Below are 27355 nucleotides of genomic sequence, written 5' to 3'. Positions count from 1 at the left end.
AATAATAAATAATGCATTTTCTTCAAATCTCCTCTGACTGTCCTCCTCAGCACACAGTCGGCCCACAGCACTATGGCCTGTCTCCAAACGTGTACAGGTGTGTCCAAAGTCCTTAGTCACATACACTTAGACAATAGCAGGAGTTAGGCGAGATGTGCAATGACTCAGAGGTTGACAGTGGCTCAGACTCTTTTCGACGTGACTTGTCTGATCAGAGAGCATCTTAAATGGTAATTGCTCTGAACACATTGCCTACCGCCCACATTTGCATTCCTTTAACACAAATGTTGCAATCATCTTGAACATGCAAAAGTTATAGCCTATCTAGCTGGGTGTATTTAGACAGCTGGGTGTACTTTCTTAATAGTGGATCTTTACTAGGTTATTTCTCCCCGGGACTGAGCCACTGGATATGAGGGACACATTGCCAGCTGTTTTTGGTCTCCAAATTCTATCATCGTCTAACGATAACGGACACCCCCCGGACAACGTGTCGGATTGTGTCTATGGGCCAGAGCGGCGGGACCCGAGGGGAAACGAGCTGGGTCTCTGGTGTGTTTCAGAATGCAGTGCTTCGTAACGCTCTTCCACGTCCCTTTGCGCTCTAAATATCTTCTCATCCAAAAGATGGAGTGAAACTTTGCTCCATTTTGTATTTTGCACATCTGTCATTATTTGTCTTCAGATAAACGTTGACCCACCGTATCACATGAGCCCATCACTGAGTCCCCAGTAAGCACCATCTGTTGCCCCCTGAAAAGCTGTTGAAATGTGTTCCATTGATGCTGGCTTTGGTTTCCACGTCTACAGAGATCTGGACTGGACCAAATTTTGAATAGACATGATGGCATTGCTGTTCTCGTCGTTATACTTGAGTCATCATACATTTCCGTACATTCTGGTATATTTTCATTTTGCTTCCTAAAGCAATGCATCCGTTGTCTTCTGAGGCAGAAACAAGATAAACCCACATATTATTAACATGACAAATTGTTGATGTTGAAGTGACACAAGTGGATAATATATATGAATCTTGTTCGTGCTCCTGAATAAATATATGATCATCCACAGGCCATCAGCTGACACATTCTTTAATAGAATTCATGACCCAAAATGAATTTGTTCTTATGTAGTACATGGTATAAAAGATTTACATGTGACATGTCAAAAATCTTTTTTTCTAAGTACAATATATTGGTTTAATTGACAAAACATTTCAATGGACTTGCTCCTACTTACCTTGCTGAAATGATCCAGCCATACATACCTACACGTAACCTATGATCGCAAGATGCAGGCCTTTTAACGGTACCTAGAATTTCTAAACAAACAGCCGGAGGCAGGGCCTTTCCTCATAGAGCTCCACTACTGTGGAATGATCTGCCAATTAAGGTTAGAAATGCAAACTCAGTGCCAACTTTCAAGTGTCTACTAAAAACTCATCTCTACAGCACGGTTTATAATTAGGTGTAGCCTGGCCCGGGGGCGTGAAGGTGACCAGTAGGCTTGGTACTGTCCACCCTTGCTGTCTTGCCAGGTGGGCTCTCATCGCCACTGGGATGCCCTTCCTCTCGGGGGAAGAGTCACTGGCTTGTGGTTGTCTCTCTGTTGCGCACTTGTGCAATTGGGCTGTACGCTGCTGGCAATACTCGGCCCTCTTTCAGGGGGGTTGTGGTTGGTGGGTGTGCCTTTGGTTGATGCCTGGCAATGTGGGTGGATTGATTTCCTGCCTGTTGGGCCCTGTCCGGGGCCTTCCCCGGGTAGGGCCACGGTGTCGCAGGACCCCGACGTGTCTCAGTTCCAAGGTGTTACACTGCTATACTATTGTGCTGGGGATATGAGGAATGCACTTTCTAACTTTTCTCATTCTCATCCAATTTTTAATTTTAGGAGGAGATGAGGTCCTGGTCCACACCTGCGGAGTACCTGGTTTGGGGGGCCCGTTGTTGTCCCTGTCCTTGTCCACCTGGTCATACTTTTGACCTAGTCTAGAATCAAATAATCTCTGAATTTAGCCAAGAGAATGTTATTTATTATTCTAACTAGACTCTTAATATCTCACCCGGCACAGCCAGAAGAGGACTGGTCACCCCTCTGAGCCTGGTTCCTCTCTAGGTTTTTTCCTAAAATTCGGCCTTCTTAGGGAGTTTTTCCTAGCCACTGAAATCCAACACTACTGTTGTTTGCTCCTTGGGGTTTAAGGCCGAGTGTCTCTGTTAAGCACTTTGTGACAACTGCTGTTGTAAAAAGGGCTTTATAAATACATTTGATTGATTGATTGAATGTTCTTCTAAATTCTAGTAGCAGCAAGTTACTTTATACTCTAAAACCAAAGTAAAATAAATCACTGCTTTATTCTAAGTTTAAATAGACTCTAGACTCAGCCCACATGCATTAATTAATTATTACAATTGTAATCTTAATATGTTCACCTGGCACAGCCAGAAGAGATCTGCTGATGTAAAAAGGGCTTTATAAATACATTTGATTGATTGACTGGTATACCTGATTATTATAGAACTTTAAACCAATCCAACCAAGTTGACCTAATGTGTGATTTTTTTTAGGAACTACAGTTTTGAGAGAAACTAGTATTTTTTGTAATCACTATACTAAAAATACTAACCATTTAATATAGATATTATTATTATTTTAAAGAGAAATAAGATGTATATCCATTGCTCAGTACAAGGAATAACACTGAAAATATTTTTTTGAAATCTATAAATCCAGATAAAAATGACACTAAATGTAGTTTTAAGCAATATTACTGCAACAACATTCAAGTTCATCTGACACAAGCTGAGTAAATAAATGTCTTCTCTAGAACTCTAAACCCTCCTGTCTAATTAGAGGTTATTCTTTTATATATTTTCAAAGTAGCTTCCCCAACACTGTTGCTGTGACGCTTCCACCTATACGAGGCGTACCATTGGTTCTCTGTTTGCTTGTTACTTAATGCTGTGCTGGAGCTAGACAATGCAGGTTGGACAACCTCACACCAAGATCATAAAACAACTAAAACCAGCTGGATTGGGGGGTCCAGTAACCAGATTGTCTTGTCTTTCAGGATGTGGCTGTCATCACCTTTCCCTCATTGTTCCTTTTCCTGTCCCGAACAGCTCTCTGCCCCTCCTCCTTCTCTTTTTCTATCTGCATGATTCTTAACCCCCCCCCACCCCCCCAACCAGACATCTAACACCAACCTCTTAGATAACTCAACAAGTTATTTTCCAGAATTATCACAGATTCTGCATGCTCAACATATAAACATACATTTTTGTCCGTGAAATATATAGCCTTCAATGCTTATTTTTATGGTTTTGACCTTTTTACCTTCCCTTACTTTTTACCTTACTTAATGAGCACATTTTAGCAAGTGAGCAAGTTTTATTTGTAGTAAAAGCATCCAACCGAAAACATTTGAAAAGCCCAGACAAAAAAATATTGTGCCTTTTCCTGCATACTGAAATACAATAGGCCTGTGGGTCAGTTTGGATGCCCTGCATCTATTTTGAAACTATAACAACAACAACCAGCATTGTTCTCCCTGTTTAGAAAAGTCCACTTTTAGAATGGAACAGCTTCTCAAATTAGAACATAGACACATCTCCAGTTAGAGGCCAGATAGTTCCTCAGTGTAGTTTTTTTGTTATTGTTCCCTTTTGTCCTTCATATATTGAATACCAATTGAAAGGGATGCGAGTTCTGTTCTTTGACTTTGTACTTGGAAATATGCTTCTGAACAAACAAACATATTTAAAACATAAAAACAACCTTCTCAAACCAGGTGTCGCAGGCCCACCTATCAGATGTCAGACTCTTTTATGAGACACTAACCATTGATCATTTTCTGTGTCTTAAGGGAATCCTAGGTAACTATTCTGATTATGTTCTATTCACCAGGGTCACGTGCAACTGTAGACGTGTAAAAAAAATTATATATATCACTAAAAATACTGTCCTCCCCAGTTTTGTGATTTCAAATTGTGATTTTAAAGTCCAGCTTTATCACAGCAATTCCTGGCAAACTGGATGTATAGATATGTGTCTTCCAAATCACATCCAAAGCAAGTCTAGAACAGAATCCTTATGAAGGAATATGATCACTGGCTTTCTACCTCAACTGATCTCACAATTGTCAAAGCCACCACCAAGAGTCACAAGAGCGCAATGAGGGCAATTAGGCAACCAAATTCAATCTTTAACACGCAGTGCTGGCAGGAACCCCCATGGAAAGACATCTTTCATCATGATTTTGAATGTCTGATGATAGAGAAGATACTGCTAATTATGATGCAAGTTGAATCCTAACGGCCTTGCCATTTTTTGCTTTACTTTCAATTTTGGTTACCCACAGAATTACATTCAATACAACTTTATTTACATAGCGCTTTTCTAGTAAAATTACACAAAGAAATACATAAATAAATTTAAAAAATTTAAATAAAGGAAGTAAAAAGAATAAGCAAAATATCATAAAATTACAATTATAAAATATTAGTGAGAGACATCTTGTAAAAATTCATTTTCAACTGATCAGAGAGGCCTAACAGTGCAGTATGGATTTAGCATGTCACTATTGAAATAATTAATAGTGAAAAAAATTATTACAACTTCAGTTTTATCAGTGTTTAACTGAAGAAAAATATTGGACATCCAGTTTGCAAAATTTTCCGGCAATTATGCAGAACACACAACTTGCTCAAGTCATTTGGCTTAACCGACAAATACAACTGCGTATCATCTGCATAACAATGAAAATAAATGTCATGTTGCCGAATTATACTACCTAATGGAAGCATATACAGAGAAAACAGGACTGGCCCCAGGTTGGAACCCTGTTCAACACCACATATGACAGGCACAGAGGAAGACATATAATTGTTAATGGACACTACAAATGCTCTATTTGACAGATAGGACTTGAACCAATCTAGTGCAATCCCTGAGATCCCAACCCAATTTCTCAGTCTGTCAATTAAAATGTTGTGGTCTATAGTGTCGAAATCTGTTCAAGACTGAACACTCTCCAGAGTGTTCGCCACTCCTAATTTTCTGTCATTTCTAGTTAATTGCCTGATATTTGTCTTAGCTTTGGTGTCCTTTCTTCTTTATAGTCTGATATTTCTTTTAGCTGTGGTGTCATTTCTACCTTCTTGTGTTTCTGTGCTCCTTTGTATCCTGAGGAGTTGGCAAAATAAGCACACAGTCGTGACAGAGAATAGATTGGGATTGTGTTCCGTTCCGCACTGTCCCTATACGGCACATATTTGGCAATGCCTTCAATACCCATGCATATATACTCTATATACTGTATATATATCACCATAGCTCCTTATTCAAACAGCAGGTGTTTTTCTAAGTGATTAAATTCATACACCTTGTTGTTTCTAGCCACGTCTGCAAAACACTGTGACTTCACCTGGTGATGATTTAATGTGGTTCTACAGTGGAAAAATACTCACTGCTGTGAACACCATGTTTCCCGTGTGATTATTTGGTTCTGAAGGGGGCCTTCCCCTATCCCACCCCTCAGAGAGCTCCCTCTGTTCTGGCTTCTGAGACGGTTACACGCTGTCTGGACTGAGCTATGATAGGGAGGAGCCTGCTTTTTGTGTCTCGTGGTTGGGTAGCTTTTCACCCTCCTTCCTTCATCTGTCTCGTCTGTTGATGTGTCTCTGAGTAGAGAGCACGAGTCCAAAAGGCCATCCGGCCCTTCTATCCTGGTTAGGGACAAAACTGTTCAAGGTGAAACCCAACAAGCCCTGTAGCCCAAATAAACCTTTTATGAATGGATGGGAGAACAGGAGGTGAAGGGAAGATGTCAGGCAGAGTGCCTGGTTGATCCCCACCGTTACCGCACCACCACCCTCTACACCGTCCCAAACAAAATGTAGTTCTGATTTGAGAAGGATGTGCAAAGAAAAAGCCAGAGACACAGTATCTCCTTTTGGAATTAACAAGGCAACAATCCCTCTTAACCACCCCCCATTCTGTGTCTCATCCAGACTATTATATCGGGGTTGGAGATTTAGGTGTCACTTTGAAGTCCTGCTACGTCAGGTTAGGTTGTGCATCACAGGAGACAAAACACGACGTATAAGCCTCCCCCATACCTCAGACACTGTATGGTAGAGTAAAGACCACCTTAAGAAAACATCCGTGCCCTCACACGACGTTGTTCCTTGTACTTCCTTTTCCCTTTATTCTCAGTGAAAAGGCCTTTTAAACACGGTTTCATGGGGAGGCCAAGGGGGAATCTGTAAGGGCAGAACAAAGGCAGGGAGAAACCATGGGAGATAGTGATGGCGGAGGGATCTGTAATTTATCACCTGTTGCCCTTGGGCGGCCTCCCCTCCACACATTGTATTTCAAGTGTGTGTGTGTGTGCTAGATGGCAAGGTGATGAATGAGAACCGGCATTCTTCATCAAAACCTCAAAAGACTCTGCTTTGTTAAACATCTTCCAAAAAAAGAATAATCAACTCCATTTCCAAGCTCTATACTAACCCCCCCCCCTCTTTTAAGACACCACCAGACCAGGTTTGGATTAGGGTGAAATAAAATAGGTATCACAAAGACTGAAAACACATAAACACGCTCACCCATTAACGTGTTGAAGGCTATGCAGACTGGGAATATAATTTAAAGTGTAGTTTCTCAGATATAACAAAATACAATGTTGAGTTGTTATTTATTATGTCTATATTCTCTGCTTACAGAAAATGGTTAATTAAATTTGTACATGTTTACTCATTTACTATATTTTATTTAATATCAACTGTTATAGGCTGATCAGTGTTTGATGTAACCCCAAAGCAAATTTTATAAATCATCCCTTTATTCCTTAATACAAAATTGTAACTGCATATTTTTTTTGTCCACAGTGAAAGAAATATCCATCACTCTCACATTCTTAAGAATGTGAGAGTGCACAGTATATCATGACAACTGGTAACAGACACGTAACTACAAAAAAAGTGAGTTGACATTGAATTATTAATTATTCTTTTATAAAACGTGCTCTCGTTTTTTAAAGTGCGCTCTTGCTTAGGTTAAAAACTAATTCAGATTAAAAACATATTGTTTCGCAGCGTCTTTTTCCTGAAGCTCAAATGCATCTCTATTGTAAGGATTTGAACATGCATATATCAATAATAGAAATAATATTTCAGTTGGTTTTAATTACTTTATTTTTATATTAACAATGTATTACTCTATGTCCACCCATACCTCTGTTAGTTTTCCACGTTCTGCAGGTGCAGCAAACGTTTAAGAGTTGCCATGGCTAAGGACAATCTTGTATTTAACATTTTAAATGTGAAGAATATCTTTGCATTTCAAGCCCAGATTGACATATAACTTGTTCCATGACAAGAAAGTGGTCGTAATAAACAGGTTATATACTGGGATTATGAAAAAGAATGAAGAATGAATAAAAAAGTACAAAAAAATAAAAAGAGAGACAGGATTTAACATCTGAGGGGAAAAAAATATAAGAGGGAATGGATTAAAAAATGTCTCATTGATTTTGTTGTGGGGCTCCTTTACAGATAAGATTTTTTTTTATTACAGTATTAAAAGTAAAAAGAAAATCTTTACATCAGAGATTAAAATTGTTTTTTGAGTTCTCAGAGAAGTAAAACGTCAAATCATTCCAAAATGCACTTTTTAAGTTTCATTCAATCTTTTACTGGCTAATTACTGTTGTCGGCTAAATGGTACAAACAATGCAATACCTACATCTTTATTTGTAATCCTACCTATTTTACTACATTAAAGTTACATTAGTTTGGGGAAGCATTTTGGTAACAGTCTTTAACACAATATAAACCAGTTATTAACAAATGTAACATAGTCAACTTAACCAATAAGTTAGTCAACCAGGAAATATTGATTATTAACAAGTTAAGTAACTTAGTATTTCATGTTAGGAATAATCTGTTTTTATTGCTTTATAATGGCAAACAAACTTACCTTTGAAGACTCCAAAAGATGACTTCCAAAACATTGTTTCAACTGAAAAATTACAAATAATAAATTAAAATGTAAAGGTTTGTGGGGGGGCTTGTAGAGGAAATTCCATGTTTTGCCTAACAGATATGGGAGTTTATCAGAATTTCATGTATATTTTATCTATATGATCTATTTGACAGTTGGGAAAGATAGAGCAGAGAGGTTGATGTATGAGTAGCAAACAGCGGGCGAGATTTCAAGCAATGCTGTAGCAGCGCATGTGTATTGTTCCACGAAAAGCAGACCTTATTTGTATCAGTCACAGCGGTTCAGTATGTGCAGCTCGCTTTCCACCACATTTTGTGGGCATTGTGCACAAAGCCTGTTTTCAGTTCAGAGCTAGGCCTGCCTATGGCAGGCTCCCTCGATAGCAAAGCCATGCTCACTGAATGTGTACATAGTCAGTGCTTATCTATCTTTTCAATCAGTCACAGTGGTAAAGTAGGCTGACACTGTGTATTTTCTGATTGGGGCAACGAAGCATTCCAATTTCCTGTTTTTTGGTTGATTCTTTCTTGTGTGTGAATTTTTCGTGTGTGATTTGGATGAGTCTAATAGCGTTCCTGTCATGAGCTCTGTAGGGTGTGTTTGGGTTTGTGAAAAATAGACCCAAATTCAGATAGCTTAATTATCGCTACAACTCTTTGTAGATTAGGGCTTGTTACTGAAGGTTTGATAGACACTTTCATTTAGGTGGTAGTGGAATGTTATTCATTTGACAATTGGTTTAGTTCTAGATCTGCATGATTTGGAGTTTCAGTTTTTTTTTTCAGGTTTTACTTTGGCCATACTTTTGTAGAATTCAACAAATAGAGTCTCAACTGGGTGTTAGTCCCATTTTGTGAATGGAAAGGAGCTCCAGACCTCAGCCACAGAAGGCAATGAGTTCTGTGACGATTATGGCCAGATCCTGAATAAGACAATAGAATTTTGAGGGTCATTCTTGCTTTGACTAAATCATTTTAGTTATTTTCCAGCACGTTCATCACGTAAACTGAGTAATAGATAGACAAAACGTTTGTCTATGCCTGCCATCGTGTGGTCAACTATTGCAGCTACACTGCATGCATTATCCTCCGTCATCAAACACAACCAAGCGGCTAGTTCCATCTGATAAGTCACGTAATGACGTGTACCATGGTGTCGTCATCACGTTCAGAGTGCGTGTGGTGCTTGTGTTGGGTGAGGGAAGGAAACGCAGTGGCGAAGCTGTATTAAGTACTTTAGAAAACAACAAAACATCATTTACATACTGTACGAAGAAACCAACATAGAAAAGCCAATTGAGTCCATCGTTTTCAAAGCTGGTGCGACATGTCTGAAACATACGGTACGTTTAGTTAGCCTGCTAGCTACTGTGTAGCTCGTTACCTGGGTAAGTTGACACTACCGGCTCGGTTGTGTCAACTTATATACATATATAACTTATATATATATATGTGTTTATGTTTAACGGTACAATAATTTAGCTAATGCAGATAAATTCACATTAAAAACTGTAATTGCCACTAATACTATTTTGAACTGAACGCTGAGTCACGTCACCAATATGTCACTGTCTCGTAGCATGTGAAAGTGGAACAAGGTGTAGGAAAGGCGTGTTCTCCATAATACAATTGTCAAGAACTACAGTAATTGTAACGATACGTTAATGTTGAATTACTGCCAACAAAACGTGGATTAACTTGGTTCGGAAGTTCGCTAACTCTAAAAGCTAGGAACCGTGGTCATTATTTTATTATTTTGTCTTAAGACAATCTTCAGGAGTTGTAGCAGCTGTTAAATGAGTTGCCAGGTTCGGTCAAACTTTCTATCCTATTAAAAACTGGCCCGCACAATGACAGGCATTAGCCAACTTTTTTTGGTTTTATGTAAAAGGAGTTGACACATCTAAAAGGTGTCTCCGGGAATCAAGTCTTGATGTAGCTGAGAACATTACCTTAGCTTGTAATACATTTTTAGTTCACATTAAGAAATTATTTAAGGACATGGCATGACCCCCAAATGTGTTCAACACATTCAACAAATACATGTATTTTTGCTATATATTTATGTAATTTAGCAAGCAGTTTTATCAAAAGAAACTTACAGTTGTGCTTGCATACATTTTTAAACAGTTTCCTCACTTGCATTGCCGTCTCCATGATCTTACGATGTGAGCCACACAGAACTTCTCTATTCTTATATAGCTTCAAAGATTACGCTACTTGTGGAGGTAGAAAATGATCGCGTTGCTCTGGAGTCTTTTATGTCAGTAAAAAGAGGAGTTAAAAAGATTGAGTCCTTTGCTAAGGTTTTTGGTTTGGAATCTGAGAACAAGCATGTTCTCTTTGTCCTGCATGAGAGCAAAGTGCTCCTTTTAGGTTTTTGTAACAGCCAGCCATTTATGTATCTATACACCCCTGCTGCTGCATCTTGCGCAGCCCACTGCTGACACCCAGAGACGGGCTCTCTCCTTCTGTCTTCCTCCCATAACTCTGTCATCTTTCCTTGGACCCCCACCCCTAATCTCTTTTTCCCCCCTGTATGAAACGATAAACCACCATGCCAACATTAGCAGTGAAGTGCTCTATCCTAATGCTATAGAAGACAGCTTTAATACTCCATTGATTTCCTTGCTGGCCTTTTTTCCAACACACATCCTGTTGGATGTGTGTGAGTGAGGTCACTGATCTTGTGGTTTTTCCTACCTAATCCTACACCCTCTTTATTATAGCTTTAGCCTATACACAATGTACATACCATGACAATGCCTGTGTTATTACCTAGTATTGTGTAAATAGTGTGACTCAACTGTTCGGTAATGGGTGAAGGCATCACCTGGAGCACAGTTGCATGCTGTAGCCTTAATTGGTACCTGCAACGTTACATGGTGTCTGGTTGCATTGTTTGTGTGTATCTATAGGCTTTATGGATTGTGGGAATAGATAGGTGATGCTCTGAATGGCATGAGACATGCAGACAGGCTCTTTTCCAAGACAGTGTTCACACTGTCCAGGGAGTCCGCTTGAAAATTAGCCGGCGGGCTAAAACTGGCCATTTACGGAAACGTTGATTAATGTACACTGTCCATGTAAAAATTTATAAAATAACAATAACAACACAGGCTGTCTTCGCTGAGAGTATGAAAACTAGGTGTGAAAGGCAATTCATGTTACTTAAGTAGTCTCGCGTTGTGAGTTTACAAGGCTAATGCTTCTTGCGCATTTGGAAATGCGAGGGGAAATACTTGTTCCAGGGAGTGTTCTCTTCACACAAACAACTTGGACACAAAATCTAAAAATAAATAAATATAGAATTCAGTTTTGTCATACGCTAGCGGGAAGGCAGAAACGGCACTTCCCTCTGCAAGTTTAAGTTCTTATTACTACCCCCGCGTGTACATTTTCATACCAAGTTGCGTAGACGTATTGGCTGTTGTAATTCAAAGGTTGCATAAGAAGGGTTGGTTTAAGGATGCTGTGCAGAACTATTTCAGGGGTCGAGGTGGTGCAGGTAAGGGATTTTTGTAATTCTGTTCAGATTTTGTTGAAGTTGTCATTTTGGACGGGAAGGTGACGTAACTCACATGGAACGCTTGAGTTCTTACTCAGAACCTCATAGACCATCCGGCCAATTACTCTTTAGTTCTGGGTTAACCGAGATTAGCTGGCTAACAGCTGCTGGGTTTTACGCCGACCTTTTGTTCCCGGAACCTGTGAGAAATGTATTCACACACGCAAAGAAATTGTGGCGCACATGAAGGGCATTTGCTCTGTAAAGCTACAATGCAAAAATTTTTGAACAGCGCTGGTGCGTCTGCTTAAAATCCAAGTTGCGCATCAAAAATAATTAGATGCGAGTAAAACGGAGCACTGTGAAACCCAGATCGAAGTGGTCCAAAGCAACTGTACCGTAAAGCAGACTGAATGTTGAGCCAAAGGGGTGATGCGTGAGTGTGTGTTTGGGAGGGTTTGTTGGTGTGAGTCTTTCTGTCCCACTGCTGCTCTTTTCCACACACAGCCTCTCCCTCATCCATTCCCATTGTTCTGTCTTATAGCTTGTACTGACCCTGGCCCACACATGCAAATAGCCCCTGCCTTATCTGGGGTCACGGCACAAAGACTGTCTTTGGCCCGCTCTGCGTCCCACAAGTCAGCGCCTGGGACAGACGGTCAACTGCGTGGGATGGGTCAAGTACCAGGCCCGGTCCAACACACCACCATCTGTGCTGTTGCTTCCCAGTGAACCCCATTTGTATTGTGCAGATGCACTTGGTTGACTGGCTCTACTTCTTGGTTTTGAATGTAATGCCTCCATTCTTATACAGTGAGGCTTGTCTTTAATGTTTTTTTAAACCACAGTGTCTTGCTCGAATGTTAGCCAGCTGAATCAGTGAGAAAGACACCCAGGCTAGCTTCTTGTCTGAGTTATAGCCTTTTGGTTAGAATAGTGATGATCTCACTTAAAGACGTGGTAGTATGAAGTCAGCGCAGACTAGTTTGGACTTGTTTGGCCATGTAAATGCTGTCTCTGTCAGTGTACTCTGAGAGTAGCCACACCAAACAGATAAGCCTGGCCTTTATTGGCAGAATTAAGTAATTTCCCATTCACAATGCTGTAAGGACTTTACTTCTGAATTGCAATAATGTTAGTGAGAAACTTGCTTCAAGCTGCATGTAGAAATACAAATAGTATTTATGATTTGAAAAGGGGCAGTGTCCTATTTTGTTTACTCATTCTCCAATTGCATTTGTTGTCAAAGCATATATTTGGTAGAAAAACATCTACCAAATATATACTTTGACAACAAATGTCTAAACAGACCCTTTCATAATAAAAAAATATATAATTTGACTTAAATATTACAAACTTTCTGACATCGTTGAGTTAAAGGACTTACAAGAACATTACAGAAATAGGAGTGTGGTAAATACAAAGGCAACTGCAGACTGTCATTCCATTTTAATACTAGATTGTTTCACGTGGATTCATGAAAAACATCACTGACTGCTCTTTGTTCGACAAACCAATCAGACAAACAAATGAAATCTATCGGATTCTGTCAGTGGTTGACAACAAAGCCCCTGTTGAACCTCTCTTCATACCAAACCTTAACAAGTCACTCAGCAATTTGGCATCAGCATTAGCATGTCATCAAATGCAGTGATTATCCAACTCATTATCCAGTTAAAATAGGACAATTGAGCACTCTTTGAAAATAAGCAACTCATGGTGACAGGACAATTCAGGATTGGTGTCAACGGTAGCGAGCAGCAGTTTCAGTTTTGTGGTGTGGTATTCATCTTTGTTTCTCTCTCGTATTCTTTCCAGACTTCCTCTTTAAGTTCCTGGTAATTGGCAGTGCGGGGACAGGGAAATCCTGCCTCCTCCACCAGTTCATTGAGACTAAGTGTAAGTAGACTGTGTGTGTGTCTGTATTACCCTGCCCACAGGTACTGCAAGAACTGCTTATTTCCCTTAATTAAGAAACACACACACACGCGTAACTAGGATAAAGAATTAAACTGTGTTCATCTCTCTGGATCTGACGGAGACAACAGTAGCTCATAAACCGTCTAATATGCTGATCCCCCTTCTGGTATTAAAATAAGCACAACGCAGCAGAACCATGTATGGTGGTTCTCAGAAGTATTCACACCCTTGGGCTTTTCCACATTATATTGTGTTACAATATGCAATCAAAATAGATTTAATTAGGAGTGTTGTTCACTGATCAACACAAAAGGTCCATAATATCACAGTGAAAAATTATACTTGCAAATTGGGATAAATGAATTGCAAATATGAATATAATTGCTTGCATAAGAATTCACCCCAAGAAGTCAATATTTGGTAGGGGCAAACTTGGTAGCAATTACAGCCTTGAGTCTATTTGGATAAGTCCCTAGCAGCTTTGCACATCTGGACACAGTGATTGGTGCCCATTCTACTTTGCAAAATTTCTCAAACCCCAAGTTGGATGGGGACTGTTGGTGAACATTTTTCAACTATTTCCAAATGTTCTTAATTAGATTGTTGTTTGGACTTTGACACGGCCACTCAAGGACATTTACAATTTTGCATTTAAGCCAGTCGAGTATGGCTTTGGCTGTGTGCTTGGTGTCATTGTCCTTTTGGAATATGGGTCTTCTCCCAAGTCCCTGGTCTCTTGCAGACTTCAGCAGGTTTTCTTCTAGGATTTCTCTGTACTTTGTTGCATGTGTTTTGCTCTCTATCTTCACAAGCTTTCAAAGCCATGACACAGCGAAGCATCCCCATGGCAGGATACTGCCACCACCATGCTTCACAGTAGGAATGGTGTTCTCAAGATGATGTGTGGCGTTAGGGGCGTGCCAAACATAGAGCTTAGCGTAGAGGCTTAAAAGCATTATTTTAGTCTCATCAGACCATAGAAGATCGTAGAATATTGTTGTACTTGGTCTCAGGCTGTGACATGCCTTCTGACAAACCATAGCCAAGATGTGATGTTAGTGGTTTCCTTCACTCTCCCATAAAGGCCACTATTGTGAAGCACCTGGGCTGCTGTTGCAGTATGCACAGTGTCTCCCAGCTCAGCTGTGAAAGCCTGCAACTCCATTGGCCTGTTGGTGGCCTCCTCGACCAATGTCCTTCTTACCTGGATATCTGTCAGTGTCACAGTTGTGCCATTATCTCTTAATTGTTCTAAATAATGGACTTTATTCAGGGCGATATTCAGTGACTTGGAAATTTTCTGATATCCTACTCCTAAATGGTGCTTTGAAGAACTTATTTTGAATTTTCTCTGCATGTTTCTTTGTCTTCATGATGTAGTTTTTGTTAGAAATTGTACAAACCTTTGAGACCTCCCAGAGACCAGTGTATTTAACCTTAATTCATGTGAAACAACTTTATTCCACATAGGTGGACTCATTCAACTAATTATGTGATTTCTAAAGACAATTGTTTGCACCACAGCTCATTCAAGTTTGTTGTAGCAAAGGGGGTGAATACTTATCCAATCATATATCCAATATTGACTTAAAAAAAATATTTAGAACAATTTAGCTTAGTTTTCACTTTGACAATGTGGACTTTTTCGTGTTGATCAATGTCAAAAACTCCTTATTAAATTCATTTTGATTTTCAAGTTAATAATATGCTGAAAACGTCCAGGTGGGGGGGTTAATACTTTTGAGACCCACTGTAGATTAACACAGTGAACCAAAATGAAGTAGCACATGTTTTTGTGTAGTCTTGGAAACTTGGGCTTAATGACTCTGCAGTCATGCCAATAGGGCTTTTACCCTTCAGGCAAGGTTGTTTCCACAAACCAGCCAACTATAGAACAAAAACATTAGACATAAACAAACGGGACGTGTGATGATGGTGGCTCCTCTCTCACGCTGTGCAGTCAAGCAGGACTCCAACCACACCATTGGGGTTGAGTTTGGTTCCAGAGTGGTCAACGTCGGGGGCAAGACGGTCAAACTGCAGATCTGGGACACAGCTGGACAGGAGCGCTTCAGGTAAAGACCTCCCATTGGTTACCCAAAGTGACGTGGCCCTGGACTTGTGGTCTAACTTGCTAACCGATTGTGTTGGGGTTCTGTGATTGGGTAACTGAGCTGTCCCCCAACCCCCCCCTCGCAGGTCTGTGACTCGCAGTTACTACCGTGGAGCTGCAGGGGCACTGCTAGTCTATGACATCACAAGGTAGGAGGACCGACGATAGACCCATGATCAAAGCCCACTGCATTTGCACGGTGCTGATCTCTCCCACACAGACAGAAACATGAGTTTGCATACAAAAACAGAGCACTGATCCAGACAATGGAACAGTGGCATTTCAACAGGCCCTGAAAACTGTCATAAGCACTTAGACACAGAAATAGATGTCTCTATTCCAGCACCAAGCCAAAGTTAGTTTTTTTTATTTGATATGCCCTGAGTTGCCATGGCATTGCCTGTCCTGTAATCAAGATGGAGTGAGTGGGCTAATTCAGAGTGACAGGGCTTTAATAAAGTGTGCGTCTGAGAGATGCAGAGTGACAGTCCCGTAACAAAGTCTCCTGGCTGGCGGCAGCCTGGAAAGCAGAACTCCATTATTCACAGTGTCAAAGAGCTGGGGTCGGGGGGTTGTGGCGTTGGGGGATGGATGCAAAGTGCTTTAGGAAGGAGGCGAGGGAGAGCAGAGAGCTGTGTATTAACATGGTTCAGGTCAGAGGAAGTTAAAGATAGACACGCACAGAATGCCAGGGGACTGAGGGGATATGAGGGAATATTAACTCCACTGAGGCAGAGTGATGGTCATACCTTGGTTCTATGCTGACATCACGGTTTAGCCAACTCACTGCAGCCGTAGGACTTCCTTCTGCTTATTTCACCGCTCCCACGTTGCCATGGACACGAGGGTGCAGTCACCATGGTGATGGGTGACTTCGCCCTAAAGAAATAGTGTTTGTAGAAAATGTGACGTGGTAGTCAGACTCCATCTGTTCTTGGGGAGGTGAAGGGGTGGGGCACAGAACTTTAGAGATTTTTGTTGGACAGTATATGTAAAACTTCTACTTCCCTTCATCAAAATATGTATTTGACCTCTGATGTTGTCAGGAATCCAGGTCACTACACTGAGTTTTCAGCATTTGTTCTAATGGATCCATCCTGTCTCTCCTCTGTAGCCGGGAGACGTACAACGCCCTGACCAACTGGCTGACAGACACGCGGACACTGGCCAGCCCCAACATTGTCATCATCTTGTGTGGGAACAAGAAGGACTTGGATGCAGACCGAGAGGTCACCTTCCTGGAGGCGTCGCGCTTCGCGCAGGAGAATGGTAACTGTCTAACACTTTTCAGGTCTTTAGCCAGCCTGTCACAGGAGAATGGTAACTGTCTAACACTTTTCAGGTCTTTAGCCAGCCTGTCACAGGAGAATGGTAACTGTCTAACACTTTTCAGGTCTTTAGCCAGCCTGTCACAGGAGAATGGTAACTGTCTAACACTTTTCAGGTCTTTAGCCAGCCTGTCACAGGAGAATGGTAACTGTCTAACACTTTTCAGGTCTTTAGCCAGCCTGTCACAGGAGAATGGTAACTGTCTAACACTTTTCAGGTCTTTAGCCAGCCTGTCACAGGAGAATGGTAACTGTCTGTCTAACACTTTTCAGGTCTTTAGCTAGCCTATCTGACAGTGCAGGGAGAACAGTGACTCACCGGTCTGGACTGGACCACAGTATTTGCTAAGAAAATGTGCGAGCATTTTTCATTGGTTATTTACTAGCTCTTTGAATGTTCATCGCTGCAAGCTTCCTCATCAACTCGTTACACCAAATACCCCCAGTCATCCCCAGGCCATGTTCAGTCTCTTTCTAGCTAACTCCCTAGTTTTAGAGGTTTGCTTATCCATTAGCCTGTGTGGGCCACTGTTCTGTTCTTGGCACGGTGAGGGAGTTGACCAGTTGACTGGCCGTTACAGACCTGATGTTCCTGGAGACCAGTGCTCTGACAGGAGAAAATGTTGAAGAAGCTTTCCTGAAAACTGCCCGCACCATCCTTAACAAGATCGAGTCAGGTAAACAAACTTCCCAGGTTTACCTAGGAGGCGTGTGTGCTCAAAAGGTGTGCCTGTTGGATTTTTAAATGCCTTTGGATGTCTGTTGTTTAAAACTGTGTGTGTGTGTGTCAGGTGAATTAGACCCAGAGCGGATGGGTTCAGGTATCCAGTATGGCGATGCTTCTCTGAGGCAGCAGAGGCAACACAGAGGCTCCACGGCACAGACCAAGCAGCAGTGTAACTGCTAGTGTCAGGAACCGCTTCACTCCAACCCACACAGGGTCAGTAGACCACGTCACCTCCTTGAAACCCGCCTGTGTGCGCATATATTTATTATGACTACCGATGCAATGTTATTATTTTAATATTTTTAAATGACCTCCCTCAGCTTTAGGTGTTTTTGGATGTGCAGGACTCCTCTTCCTTCTGCAACACCTTACACACCTAAGAGCTTACCTGGACAGGTTGCCATCAAGAAAGCACCTGCTAACCCCTGGCCCTTGGTAAGAGTTTGTATTTCCTGCCCTGTGAAGTTTCCTGGGCTTGGAGACCATGTGGTTTGACCTGTACTGGGGACACACAAAGAAGAGTCCATGTTTGGTTCAGGGTTGTGTGTAGGGACTGTCCCACTTTTACCCTTTTCATGGGTTTTTAATCAAGACATACATGTACATACATTACCAAAAGTCCATGAAAGATGAAATGTAAAACAACGCTTGGTTAACTTCCTCATACAGATGCAACCTGTTTGACTGCTTTGTAAGGTTGTTTTTGTGTTATAGCCATCAAAGCGCGATGACCCTATCTTTGATTTTTAATAAGCTGGGTAGATCCATAGCCGGCACCTGCCAGTCATCTTCTGACACACCTAAGTCTCCCAAACCCAGACGGGAAGAGACATTTGTTGACACCCAGGTACGAGTACGTTATTGGGTCAGTAAACAGACCGTTTCCCTCTGAAAGTTCCCCTGACTTCCACATGGAATCAGTCTAACATTTGCCTCATGTTACCTGACATTCACTGTAAACTGCGTTGATTCTAATTTGATGAACACTGTGTCAGTTTGAAACTGAAGATGTATTTCTAGCCGGGCCTTTTAAGGAAAAGGTATTTACCTGGTGAACATGTACTATCCCCTCAATCTCCCCATTTGCAGTACACAAGTCCAAACTGTCAGTACCTTCAGACTCCTGTAGGGCACACAGACATGAAGGCAGTGTCCAAAGCACAAGGAGAAGTGGGCTTTCAGTTACATTTTAAATTAATAAAAATAGTGAACCACTTGTTTTCCATTATCAGCTGCAGGTGTGATACATCAAATCAATGCTTTGCCCTGGCCACGTTGTGGTCATATGTTCTGTCTGCATTCTATCTCAGGTGGAGATCTCTGCCCTTTTTGTTTCCCTGCTGCTCTGCACTCACTGATAAGACAGACGGGTCACAGGAAGCTAGGCTGTTTTCCGTGTCTTAGTGGGAAATATTCAGGTTAAAGGCCAGGCTGCGGTCTGAAACGTTCAAGTGCACTTTTTGTTTTTACTCGTCTTACAGAATCTATTTCCGATTGGTGGTCAAAGACAAAACCTGTTCGATTTCAGATTCTGTATCCTTACCTACTTTCTAGCAATGCTGCGGTTTGCACGCCACTAAGAGCGGCTTATCTGTTACACTGAAATGGTGTGGAACACATGGCTATTAAAAATGCCACTGTGACATCAACCTGAGAGACTGGTACCATTTCAGGAGGATAAACCAAAAAAATACTTGCTTTGTGTAATAATTTTTTTTTCTCCTCTCTTCTGCAAGTGCACTTTTTCTGAGATTTCTTTTTATTTATACTGTAAAGAATTGTAATGTACACTTTATATGAATTGAGTTATATACTGTAATAAATTACCAATTGCAAAGGTTAATCATTCATTACTGAAGAACAACTGAGATTTTGTCCTGTGTCTCCTTTGGTGTTGGAGTGACAGGCTTGTCTGTTCTCTAGTCACCAGGTTGTTGTGGTAGAATGACTCCATGCCATTTCTTGTTGACTCATTGCTTGCTGCTGCTGGGTTGATGTAGTCTCCTGTGACTTCCTGTGTGTGTGTGTGTGTGTGTGCGCGCGCGCGCGCGTGCGCGTAGACCAATGACTGACACAGTCAGACTCGGTAGTGATTTATGCCGTGCTTCTTGAACAATTGAACCCTGACCTATAATGCATTATGTATGCTGAGTGCATTGAAAACATATAATATTAGACTATATGATGTGATTAACTTCATACGGTTGGTCTACTGTCATTTGTTAACTTCACTCAGTTGTTGCTTAGTAACAAATGTGATGGAATCATTTGAAGGACTGCTGTACATCTGAATAATCTGTGCTGTAAATAAGATGCAATGGGTTTGTTTCTGGTGGGGAAGTGTTTGCTTGTTCATTGAACAGATTGTCCTAGTAAACATTGCTTGTTTTTAACCTGTGTTAACCTGTGGTATGTTTGATTTACTCCTTGCCTTTCACCCACAGAACACACAGTTGGGTGGGGGTTAGACAATCATTGGAGTCTTCCAACTCTAATCTACACAGTAAATGCTTTCTAATTGTCTGAATTTATGTTAATGGGTCAGTGGAGTAACAGGCAGACTGGGTTAATGTAGCTGAAGTGAATATATTGATTGATTTATTGATCACTGGGGGAGGCTGTAATGACCAATACTTTCCCCCAGATGGTGCAACATCACTACAAAGATGAAGAAATTTCTCTGGTGCTTCTTCCCAACATCTGTATTTTGAACATTTCTCACCTTAAAAAGAAAAGTTGACAGTGCAAAAATCACAAGAGTTTTTAAGTTTTACTATTTTTATATACACTGACTAGAATAAAATGACCAGGATATTTCAGCAACAGGAAACAGAAACACCTGAAGTATTCTCCAACAACAGTCTCACAGGGGGAAGCAATACATTTTACTATAGCCAAAACAAATATAAAAAATACAAAATTATAACAGAGCAAAATGGTAATGTGTTAAACCTGCGTTGTTGGGACATGTAAGACCGAGGAGTTACAAGTTGATCTCACAGACCTAATAGAGAGGTGCCTTTTAGGAGTTTTGGTCATGATTTAGCCTCATGGTTGACACTGTACGAGTGAGTTGTCCAGGGAATATTGAGAAATGTCCACAAATTGAAATGTGTGTGACACCCGATGACAAGGCTTAGGGACAAACCTGGAATGGACCACACACGGGTTTCACACGATAATGCATAGAATACACTATATATAAAGACCATACAAAAAACATCACAGTACTGCTTTAGGTAAATATATTTCACTATTTCCATTAACTAGAATTCCTTTCAATTGTTCTTTATGTTTAGTTATCATCAACTCAAGTATTTGTGTGTGTTTAAGTGAAAATATCTGGGTGTAACTAGCTAACAAGCACCAAATGTCGAGAGGAAACATTGCCTGATTTACCTGACGTGAAATGCAATCACTGTACACTTATCACACCTGCCATTATCGACTTATTTAAGCCTGGAAACCTCATTCTACATAATACCCAGTGAGTGTATACGACCTTACACAGGTTGCCATTACCAGACCTCTTAGCAGCACTCGTGGTGAGTGCACTCCACCACTAGAGGTCAACGACTTCAAAGCAGCACCAACGACGATTCACCCAGACAGACATGCAGTGTTCAGTAGACAGGGAGATCAGGCAAGCAGAATATAAGGGTTTCATGATGCTTGTTAGCTACTGTAGTGTCCCTCGGGTTGCCGGAACAGCGTGGCATCCTCGTCGTCCATTCTACTGGTGTAGGCTTAAGTGAGCACAGCCTCCAGCTCATGACGAGGGGAAACCAGTCTCGGCAGGGCTGTGTACAGCACTTAGCTGCCCTGCAAATATTCTAATCTGGATGGTTTTATCTCGTTTTGATAAACACCCAATGAAAGCTCTTCCATATGATTTTACATGAACTGGCGACTAAGGAATGTTAAAGGCCATATCTGCAGGGCGTATTGACATCCTTTATGGGGCATAATCAGACAGTTGTAAATTCCTTAATGTTCCAGAGAGAAATTTAATGTGTAGAACTGACTTGTTTCCCAAATCTGGCTGATAAAAAACAATGCCTGTTCTACACATAGCATTTCTATCTGACATTCTGGTGAATTTTCCAGAGTGATATTGATGGGGTGTGGGTAATGGACACTTAAAGATGGCTGCTCTGTTCTACTCGAGGGACTGGAGCATCAGCAGCTGCTTGAGGACCTTGGTCTGACTTGTCTCTCTGATCTCCCCTGCCAGGAACATTTCGTCCACCACTGTATACACCTAGGACAGAACACACAGGACCGTTAGACGCAGCTTAAAAGGACCAAACAGAGAGCAGACACAGACAGCTTTTATTTAAAACAGTAGAAATCTGCAGACAAATTCTGACGATTCATCTCCATACTGTAATGTACAGTGCCTTCTAAAGGTTTTACAGACTGATTTTTACAAATGTTGGTGTTATAGACTTCATTTACAATTCATGACAACAATGCCAACATTCTATCCACAATACCTCATAATAACAAAGTGAAAACCTTTTTAGAAATGTGTGCCAACTTATTGAAAATATCTCACATACATAAATGCTCTGACTCTTTATTCAGTACTTTGTACAAGTGCCTTTGGTAGCAATGCAGCTTCCAAAGAAGGGAATGTCTACCAGCTTTACAAAACTGATTTAGGCAGTTTCTCCCATTCTTCCTTTTAGATCCTCTCTCTCAGAAGACCAAGAGTCTTGGTGGTTCAAAACGTATTTTATTTCAACATAAGGGAGCCCACTGTACTCCTGGAAACTTTCAATATTTTAATAACCTTTTGTAGATCTATGATCAACACATCTATATTGGAGGACTAAGGACAGTTCCTTTTATACTTCATGGTTTGGTTTTTGCTCAAATATGCACTGAGGTGTGGGGACCTTAGACAAGTATGGGCCTTTCTACATCTAGTCCAGTCAATTGTTTTTGCCGCAGTTGTGCTCAGCACGTTCTACAAACATCACACGGATGATCCAAGTAGTGAACAACCTTTGGATTGTCACGGCAATGGGTCTGAATTCTTACGTACATGAGGTATTCAATTGGACCCACCATAGCCATGTGGTTAACCAAACTGATAAAGACGGTTGTGTAATCATGTACCTCTGTTGCCATGGCACCTACGTGCCACATTAAGCAGGAGGAGGAGTGAACTTGTTTGGTTTTCTTCTCCTCTGTTTTATTTTATTCTTTGTTGTGCTTCTTGTAGCACTGAGCGTTTGTGGGTTTTAAAATGAAACACTTTTGCCCTTACCTTATAGAAGTTGAACACCAGGTCCAACTCACACACGTTGTGGAAATACTCATTCAGTACCTAAGGGTTAGAAGACAGACAAAATAATTTGCTCCAATAGCTACGTGGCCTAATGTGTAGTCAGGACACAGTACAGTACCGAGGAACTAGGCTTTGGTCTGTACTGTATATCACTGTAGTAAGTTCAAAACGAAGACAATACAGAATCATTTGATATGGCAGCCGTGATACTGTGAGGGCCTGAGGAAGTATTCCGGGTCACGGTGCTCTTGAACTGTGTTGGGATCTGAGCTGTTTTTCTTCATTGCCACATTCCGCCTGTCCCCAGGACAGGGAGCACGGTGCGAGCTGTTCTGCTATTTCCCCTCGACCGGGAATCAACTCTGCTCAGGGAATGTTATTGGGGAATTTGAACGAAAGAAGAAATCTGTCCTTCCCCCATTTTGTTTTAGTCTTTTGTGTCAGGTCGACAGACTCTACATGGGTGTGTATGCAGAGATAGTCCAGTCCAGAGGAGTGTGCACCACACTGATAAGATAATGAACCTATAAAACATTCCTTACCATCTAGCAGTGCTGAGACGAATTTGCCCCAAGGCAGATTTTCAGCAGATTTAAATGTTGTTATTTTTACAATTAGTGTTTCAGGGCAACAGCGGTCACAATGAGGTTCAGGTGTGCAGCGGTTTGTTCTGGGAAACGTGTGCACTGCTATGTCTGTGGGCCAGTGGGCGAGAACTGGAAGTCATATGGTTTTTTAAACCCATGATGTGTTTCCAAGCTTGGATTTTTGAGATGGGGAGGGGATTTGACTGACGACAATAAAGAGGTTTTGACTGTTGTTGTTCTTTAACAGATGGCCGTCCAAAACCAAATATAAGATAAAAGGGTACTGGGATTTCCAGGAGCCCCAGAACCATAGAATTGGCTTTGTAAGCCTTTCCAAACTGAAAGGGTTTTTACAATGGTGCTCAGGAATATCTTACAATCACAGCACATTTGTCACTAGAATCTGTGAGCTGACAAAAATCACACGGATGCTGGCTGTGTCATGTTGAATAGCGTTATGCTAGTGTCACATACCTCCACAAAGTTGTGAATGCCTTCCAGGTAAGCCAGGTTGTTGTCTGTCACGTCCACACAAATACAGAAGTACAGGCCAGCGTAGCGCCTATAGATGATTTTGAAGTTTCTGAACTGGAGACAAGACCAGCAAGCATCTCAATGACAGACTCGGGTATGACAAAAGGGGGAGTGTCATTTTGTTTTTACAACATTTGGTGTGACTACTAATATCAAGGAAGTCTCAACATCTTGCACACCGGAGTTAGAATACCAAAAAGTAAGTAAGCTAAGCTGCAGACCATATTGTCTACCAAGAGAGATCTCAAAAAGGTTGAACAGTACAGGAAGTACCGGTGATGCACTTAATAAGGAAGTGGCCAGATGAAGCTGATGCTAAAATACAAAACTATTTGCGAATATAGACTGGATAATGTCTAACAGGTGCACCCATGATGTCATCCACAAAGTGACCATACATACAAGACATAACCAGAAGCTTTATAGTAAAGAGCGAAAAGTCTGAGCTGCTGATCAACGAGCAGTACCCAATTCTGGTCGCTTACAAGGCATTCTTGAATGGATGATAGCTGTCCAGGAACAGGATTGATCAGCCCCGCCCTACTGGTAACTTGAAGCTAGTTGTGTGTGGCTCTGAGGCTGGAAGGGTGTGGCAGGATGGGCGTGGCAGTGACACTGAACAGCAAAAAATAAAAATCTGATCCTACCTCCACAAAGTTGGTGTGCTTGGCGTCACGGACCGTCACCACAGCATGCACCTCCTCAATCAGTTTCTGCTTCTCATCGTCGTCAAACTGCATGTACCACTTGGCCAGACGGGTCTTCCCTGCTCGGTTCTGGATCAGGATGAAGCGGATCTGTATGATAGAATAGTATGTGGAAAGAAGGTTTAATCAAGAATGGATAAATCTCTGGGGACAAATAAATACAGGTATTGGAGGAATAGACAGGCCAATATGGACCTGAAAAGTGAGCTGTGGTTGGACACATTTCTCCTTGACAGCTCCCCATCTAAGCAGCAAAATAGCTATGTAGTAGTAAGGTACCATCAATATCTGTCCGGCGGACCTATGATATTTTGTTTACTCTGTGGTCACATGGTTATTCCAGGGGCAGGAGAGGCTATAACAATGAGAATTCCATGTTGCATTAAGTTAGAAAGAAGGCCAACCTAGCTACAGTAGCTGTTACCAAGTAATCTCCTGAAGCTAGGTCTAAACATATGAAGCTCTCTCTGTCCTGCTCCATTTGTCTAGGACAATAGTGTTCGCTCGGTTATAGTTCTACGATAGGCTGGACAGTCTATAAAACTGAAATTCCAAGCAAAACGTTGTAGTTAGCTGCAGTGGTTGTTATAAAGTTAGCTGCTAATCTAAAGTTGTAAATAATGTTTCTGCAATTGCCCTTGAAGACTCTAGAGAGAGGAAATGACCAATTTCTCCCTTAACATAATAGAGCTTGGTTTCCCATTCTTTCTGTTAGTCATAAGAGATTCAAACTACATTAACTGAACTGTCCCACACAAATTAAGTCTGTGTATGCACACTTACATTCATCACACAGGATCTCAGACACCACTTGCCATGTGATGACAGTTAAATTAATGATGCGTATTGCCATTGAGATCAGGCATTTGATAAACTACACTGCTTGGCCAGATTGTGGCACTATAAAAAGCGATTCAGAACGCCAAGTTGTCAAGGCCAGGCCACCTACCGCGTGTGTGTCATGACATTCGGTACATACAATGGTCCCTGATTTCACAACTGATCACAGTGTCTACCATGATTGACACTTGGGTGTTTATTTTTACTATTGCAGTTAAACGATTCAGATAATCACAATTAATTGGATAATTGCCTGTTAATTGCCAGAATATGGCCCTAAATATACAAATGTATTTGTTTCTGGCCATAAATGAACAAATGGTTTATCTTTCTGGTCATTTTGTTAAACAACTTGTGATTATTCACTGTTGCACTGCAATGCTGTCATGTACAATGTGTCAGCTAGGGGTAGACAAACAAGCAAAAGGACATGGAGTTGTGTTTGCACCATGGATGGTAATGAGGCACAAACAACAGAATTATTACAGACTCATGCATTTTTTATTAATTGCCCACATTTTTAACTTTAGCTTTTTTGATATGAATGTTAAACAAACTAGACCACCACTGTAAGATTATCCTAAAGGTGGGCAATTAATTAAAATGCATTAAACAGTGCTGTTTTGGTTTCCTCATTACTCCTTATTTCTTCAAGTTAGTTATTGATAGTCGAGGTATAAAAGTATTTGAGTGTAGTCTGATAGACCTGGTACCCGAGACTTCATTCCAAGGGTAAGACATGACACCACTTACCTGCTTCAATTGCATCGTGCCTAAAAACAGCTCTTCGCCGTAGTATATTGCCCATATAACACACCCCTCGTGGGTACCTGCTTACATATACCACAGCTATCAGCCAATCAACCATAAGGATTCGAAATGCCCAGTTTAACAGTACTACACTATAACTTCTTGACAACAAGCTTTGTAGAGCTAACCCCATCATAGCTTTGTATACAGAGCTCCACTTCAAATGGGAGTTCGATATATTAATGCTAATTGAATCGCGAATGCAATGTGACAAATTGTTTTTAATAATAAACTAGAGATCAGAGCACCAAAATAATTGCCGGAAGTTACATTTGGAAAAATTATTTAAATCCGGGAAATAGTGCTGACATTAAAAAATGTCACACAGACATAACTCAACTTTTCACAATCTTCGTAATGTGGAGTCGAATACTGTACTCAGCTAGCCCCACCCCGGCGTGTCCCTGTTGTTTTTCGATAACTACGCTAGCTAGATAGACAACTACTAACGTTAATGATATACTGTATATGGCCGGCTGGTGACATCAATACATGTCAGTTGATTCGTAAAACAAATCGGAGAACTGGATTTAGTTATTGTAAATACATTTGTTTACATTGCTAAGTGATATTCCATTATTATCAAGTCGTTTATAATTTCTAGTTAGTAGGTAACCATTTCAACTGTGAAAGACATTACGGTTAGCTAGTTAGCTCCTATGCTAACGTTTAAGCAAACAGACTACCACAAAATTGACCAAATTCCAAACATACCATTTTCTCTTCTTTGATGCGGCTGCTTTAAGCAATATGAATTCCCGTAGCCTGATTAATAACTATATGATTTTACATGAATTTATAGAAATGATAGGCCTTTTTGGACGGCTGCTTGCCCGCTATCTTCCCGGAGCAGGATGTGTAAGACGAGCTATTGACGAGGCTTTGTGGGAAATGTAGGTTTATTGGACACGGAGCTCGTTAGAAAACTTTCGAATTCCCTACAAGAACCATCATGCACCGAGGTATAGTTTCTTCTGTC

The 27355-nt window shown here is 41.0% G+C and overlaps 2 protein-coding genes across 3 annotated transcripts; one reads left to right on the top strand and one right to left on the bottom strand.

The window, feature by feature from the left end:
- The first annotated feature begins 9160 nt into the window (after window positions 1-9160).
- rab4b (RAB4B, member RAS oncogene family) lies at window positions 9161-19683 on the top strand. Its single transcript, XM_029122104.2, has 8 exons — window positions 9161-9349; window positions 13333-13413; window positions 15395-15509; window positions 15634-15696; window positions 16662-16816; window positions 17457-17552; window positions 17667-17815; window positions 17923-19683. The coding sequence occupies exons 1-7, from the start codon at window positions 9334-9336 to the stop codon at window positions 17780-17782; spliced, it is 642 nt and encodes a 213-aa protein (XP_028977937.1). The 5' UTR covers window positions 9161-9333; the 3' UTR covers window positions 17783-17815; window positions 17923-19683.
- A 670-nt stretch (window positions 19684-20353) lies between these two features.
- ap2s1 (adaptor related protein complex 2 subunit sigma 1) lies at window positions 20354-27272 on the bottom strand. Of its 2 annotated transcripts, XM_010872788.4 has the most exons (5): window positions 27091-27272; window positions 24667-24816; window positions 23960-24073; window positions 22878-22937; window positions 20354-21863 (listed from the first exon to the last, which is right to left on the bottom strand). In XM_010872788.4, exons 1-5 carry the CDS (start codon window positions 27091-27093, stop codon window positions 21762-21764), a joined length of 429 nt encoding a protein of 142 aa, XP_010871090.1. In that variant the 5' UTR covers window positions 27094-27272; the 3' UTR covers window positions 20354-21761. The 2 variants fall into 2 exon arrangements, with proteins under 2 accessions (XP_010871090.1, XP_019902515.1); XM_020046956.2 differs by lacking the exon at window positions 23960-24073.
- Between the last annotated feature and the right edge of the window lie 83 nt (window positions 27273-27355).

Source organism: Esox lucius, chromosome 1 (assembly GCF_011004845.1).
Source record: "Esox lucius isolate fEsoLuc1 chromosome 1, fEsoLuc1.pri, whole genome shotgun sequence".
NCBI lineage: Eukaryota > Metazoa > Chordata > Actinopteri > Esociformes > Esocidae > Esox > Esox lucius.
This window is presented reverse-complemented; position numbering and strand designations above follow the sequence as displayed.

What these genes read in the sequence shown, in the direction of transcription:
- rab4b (XM_029122104.2), top strand. An exon ending in GCTGGACAGGAGCGCTTCAG is followed by an intron (nt 15,510 to 15,633) that starts GTAAAGACCTCC and finishes CCCCCCTCGCAG; the next exon opens with GTCTGTGACTCGCAGTTACT. An exon ending in CTAGTCTATGACATCACAAG is followed by an intron (nt 15,697 to 16,661) that starts GTAGGAGGACCG and finishes TCTCCTCTGTAG; the next exon opens with CCGGGAGACGTACAACGCCC.
- ap2s1 (XM_010872788.4), bottom strand. An exon ending in AGCACACCAACTTTGTGGAG is followed by an intron (nt 24,074 to 24,666) that starts GTAGGATCAGAT and finishes TCTTGTCTCCAG; the next exon opens with TTCAGAAACTTCAAAATCAT. An exon ending in GCATTCACAACTTTGTGGAG is followed by an intron (nt 22,938 to 23,959) that starts GTATGTGACACT and finishes TCTAACCCTTAG; the next exon opens with GTACTGAATGAGTATTTCCA.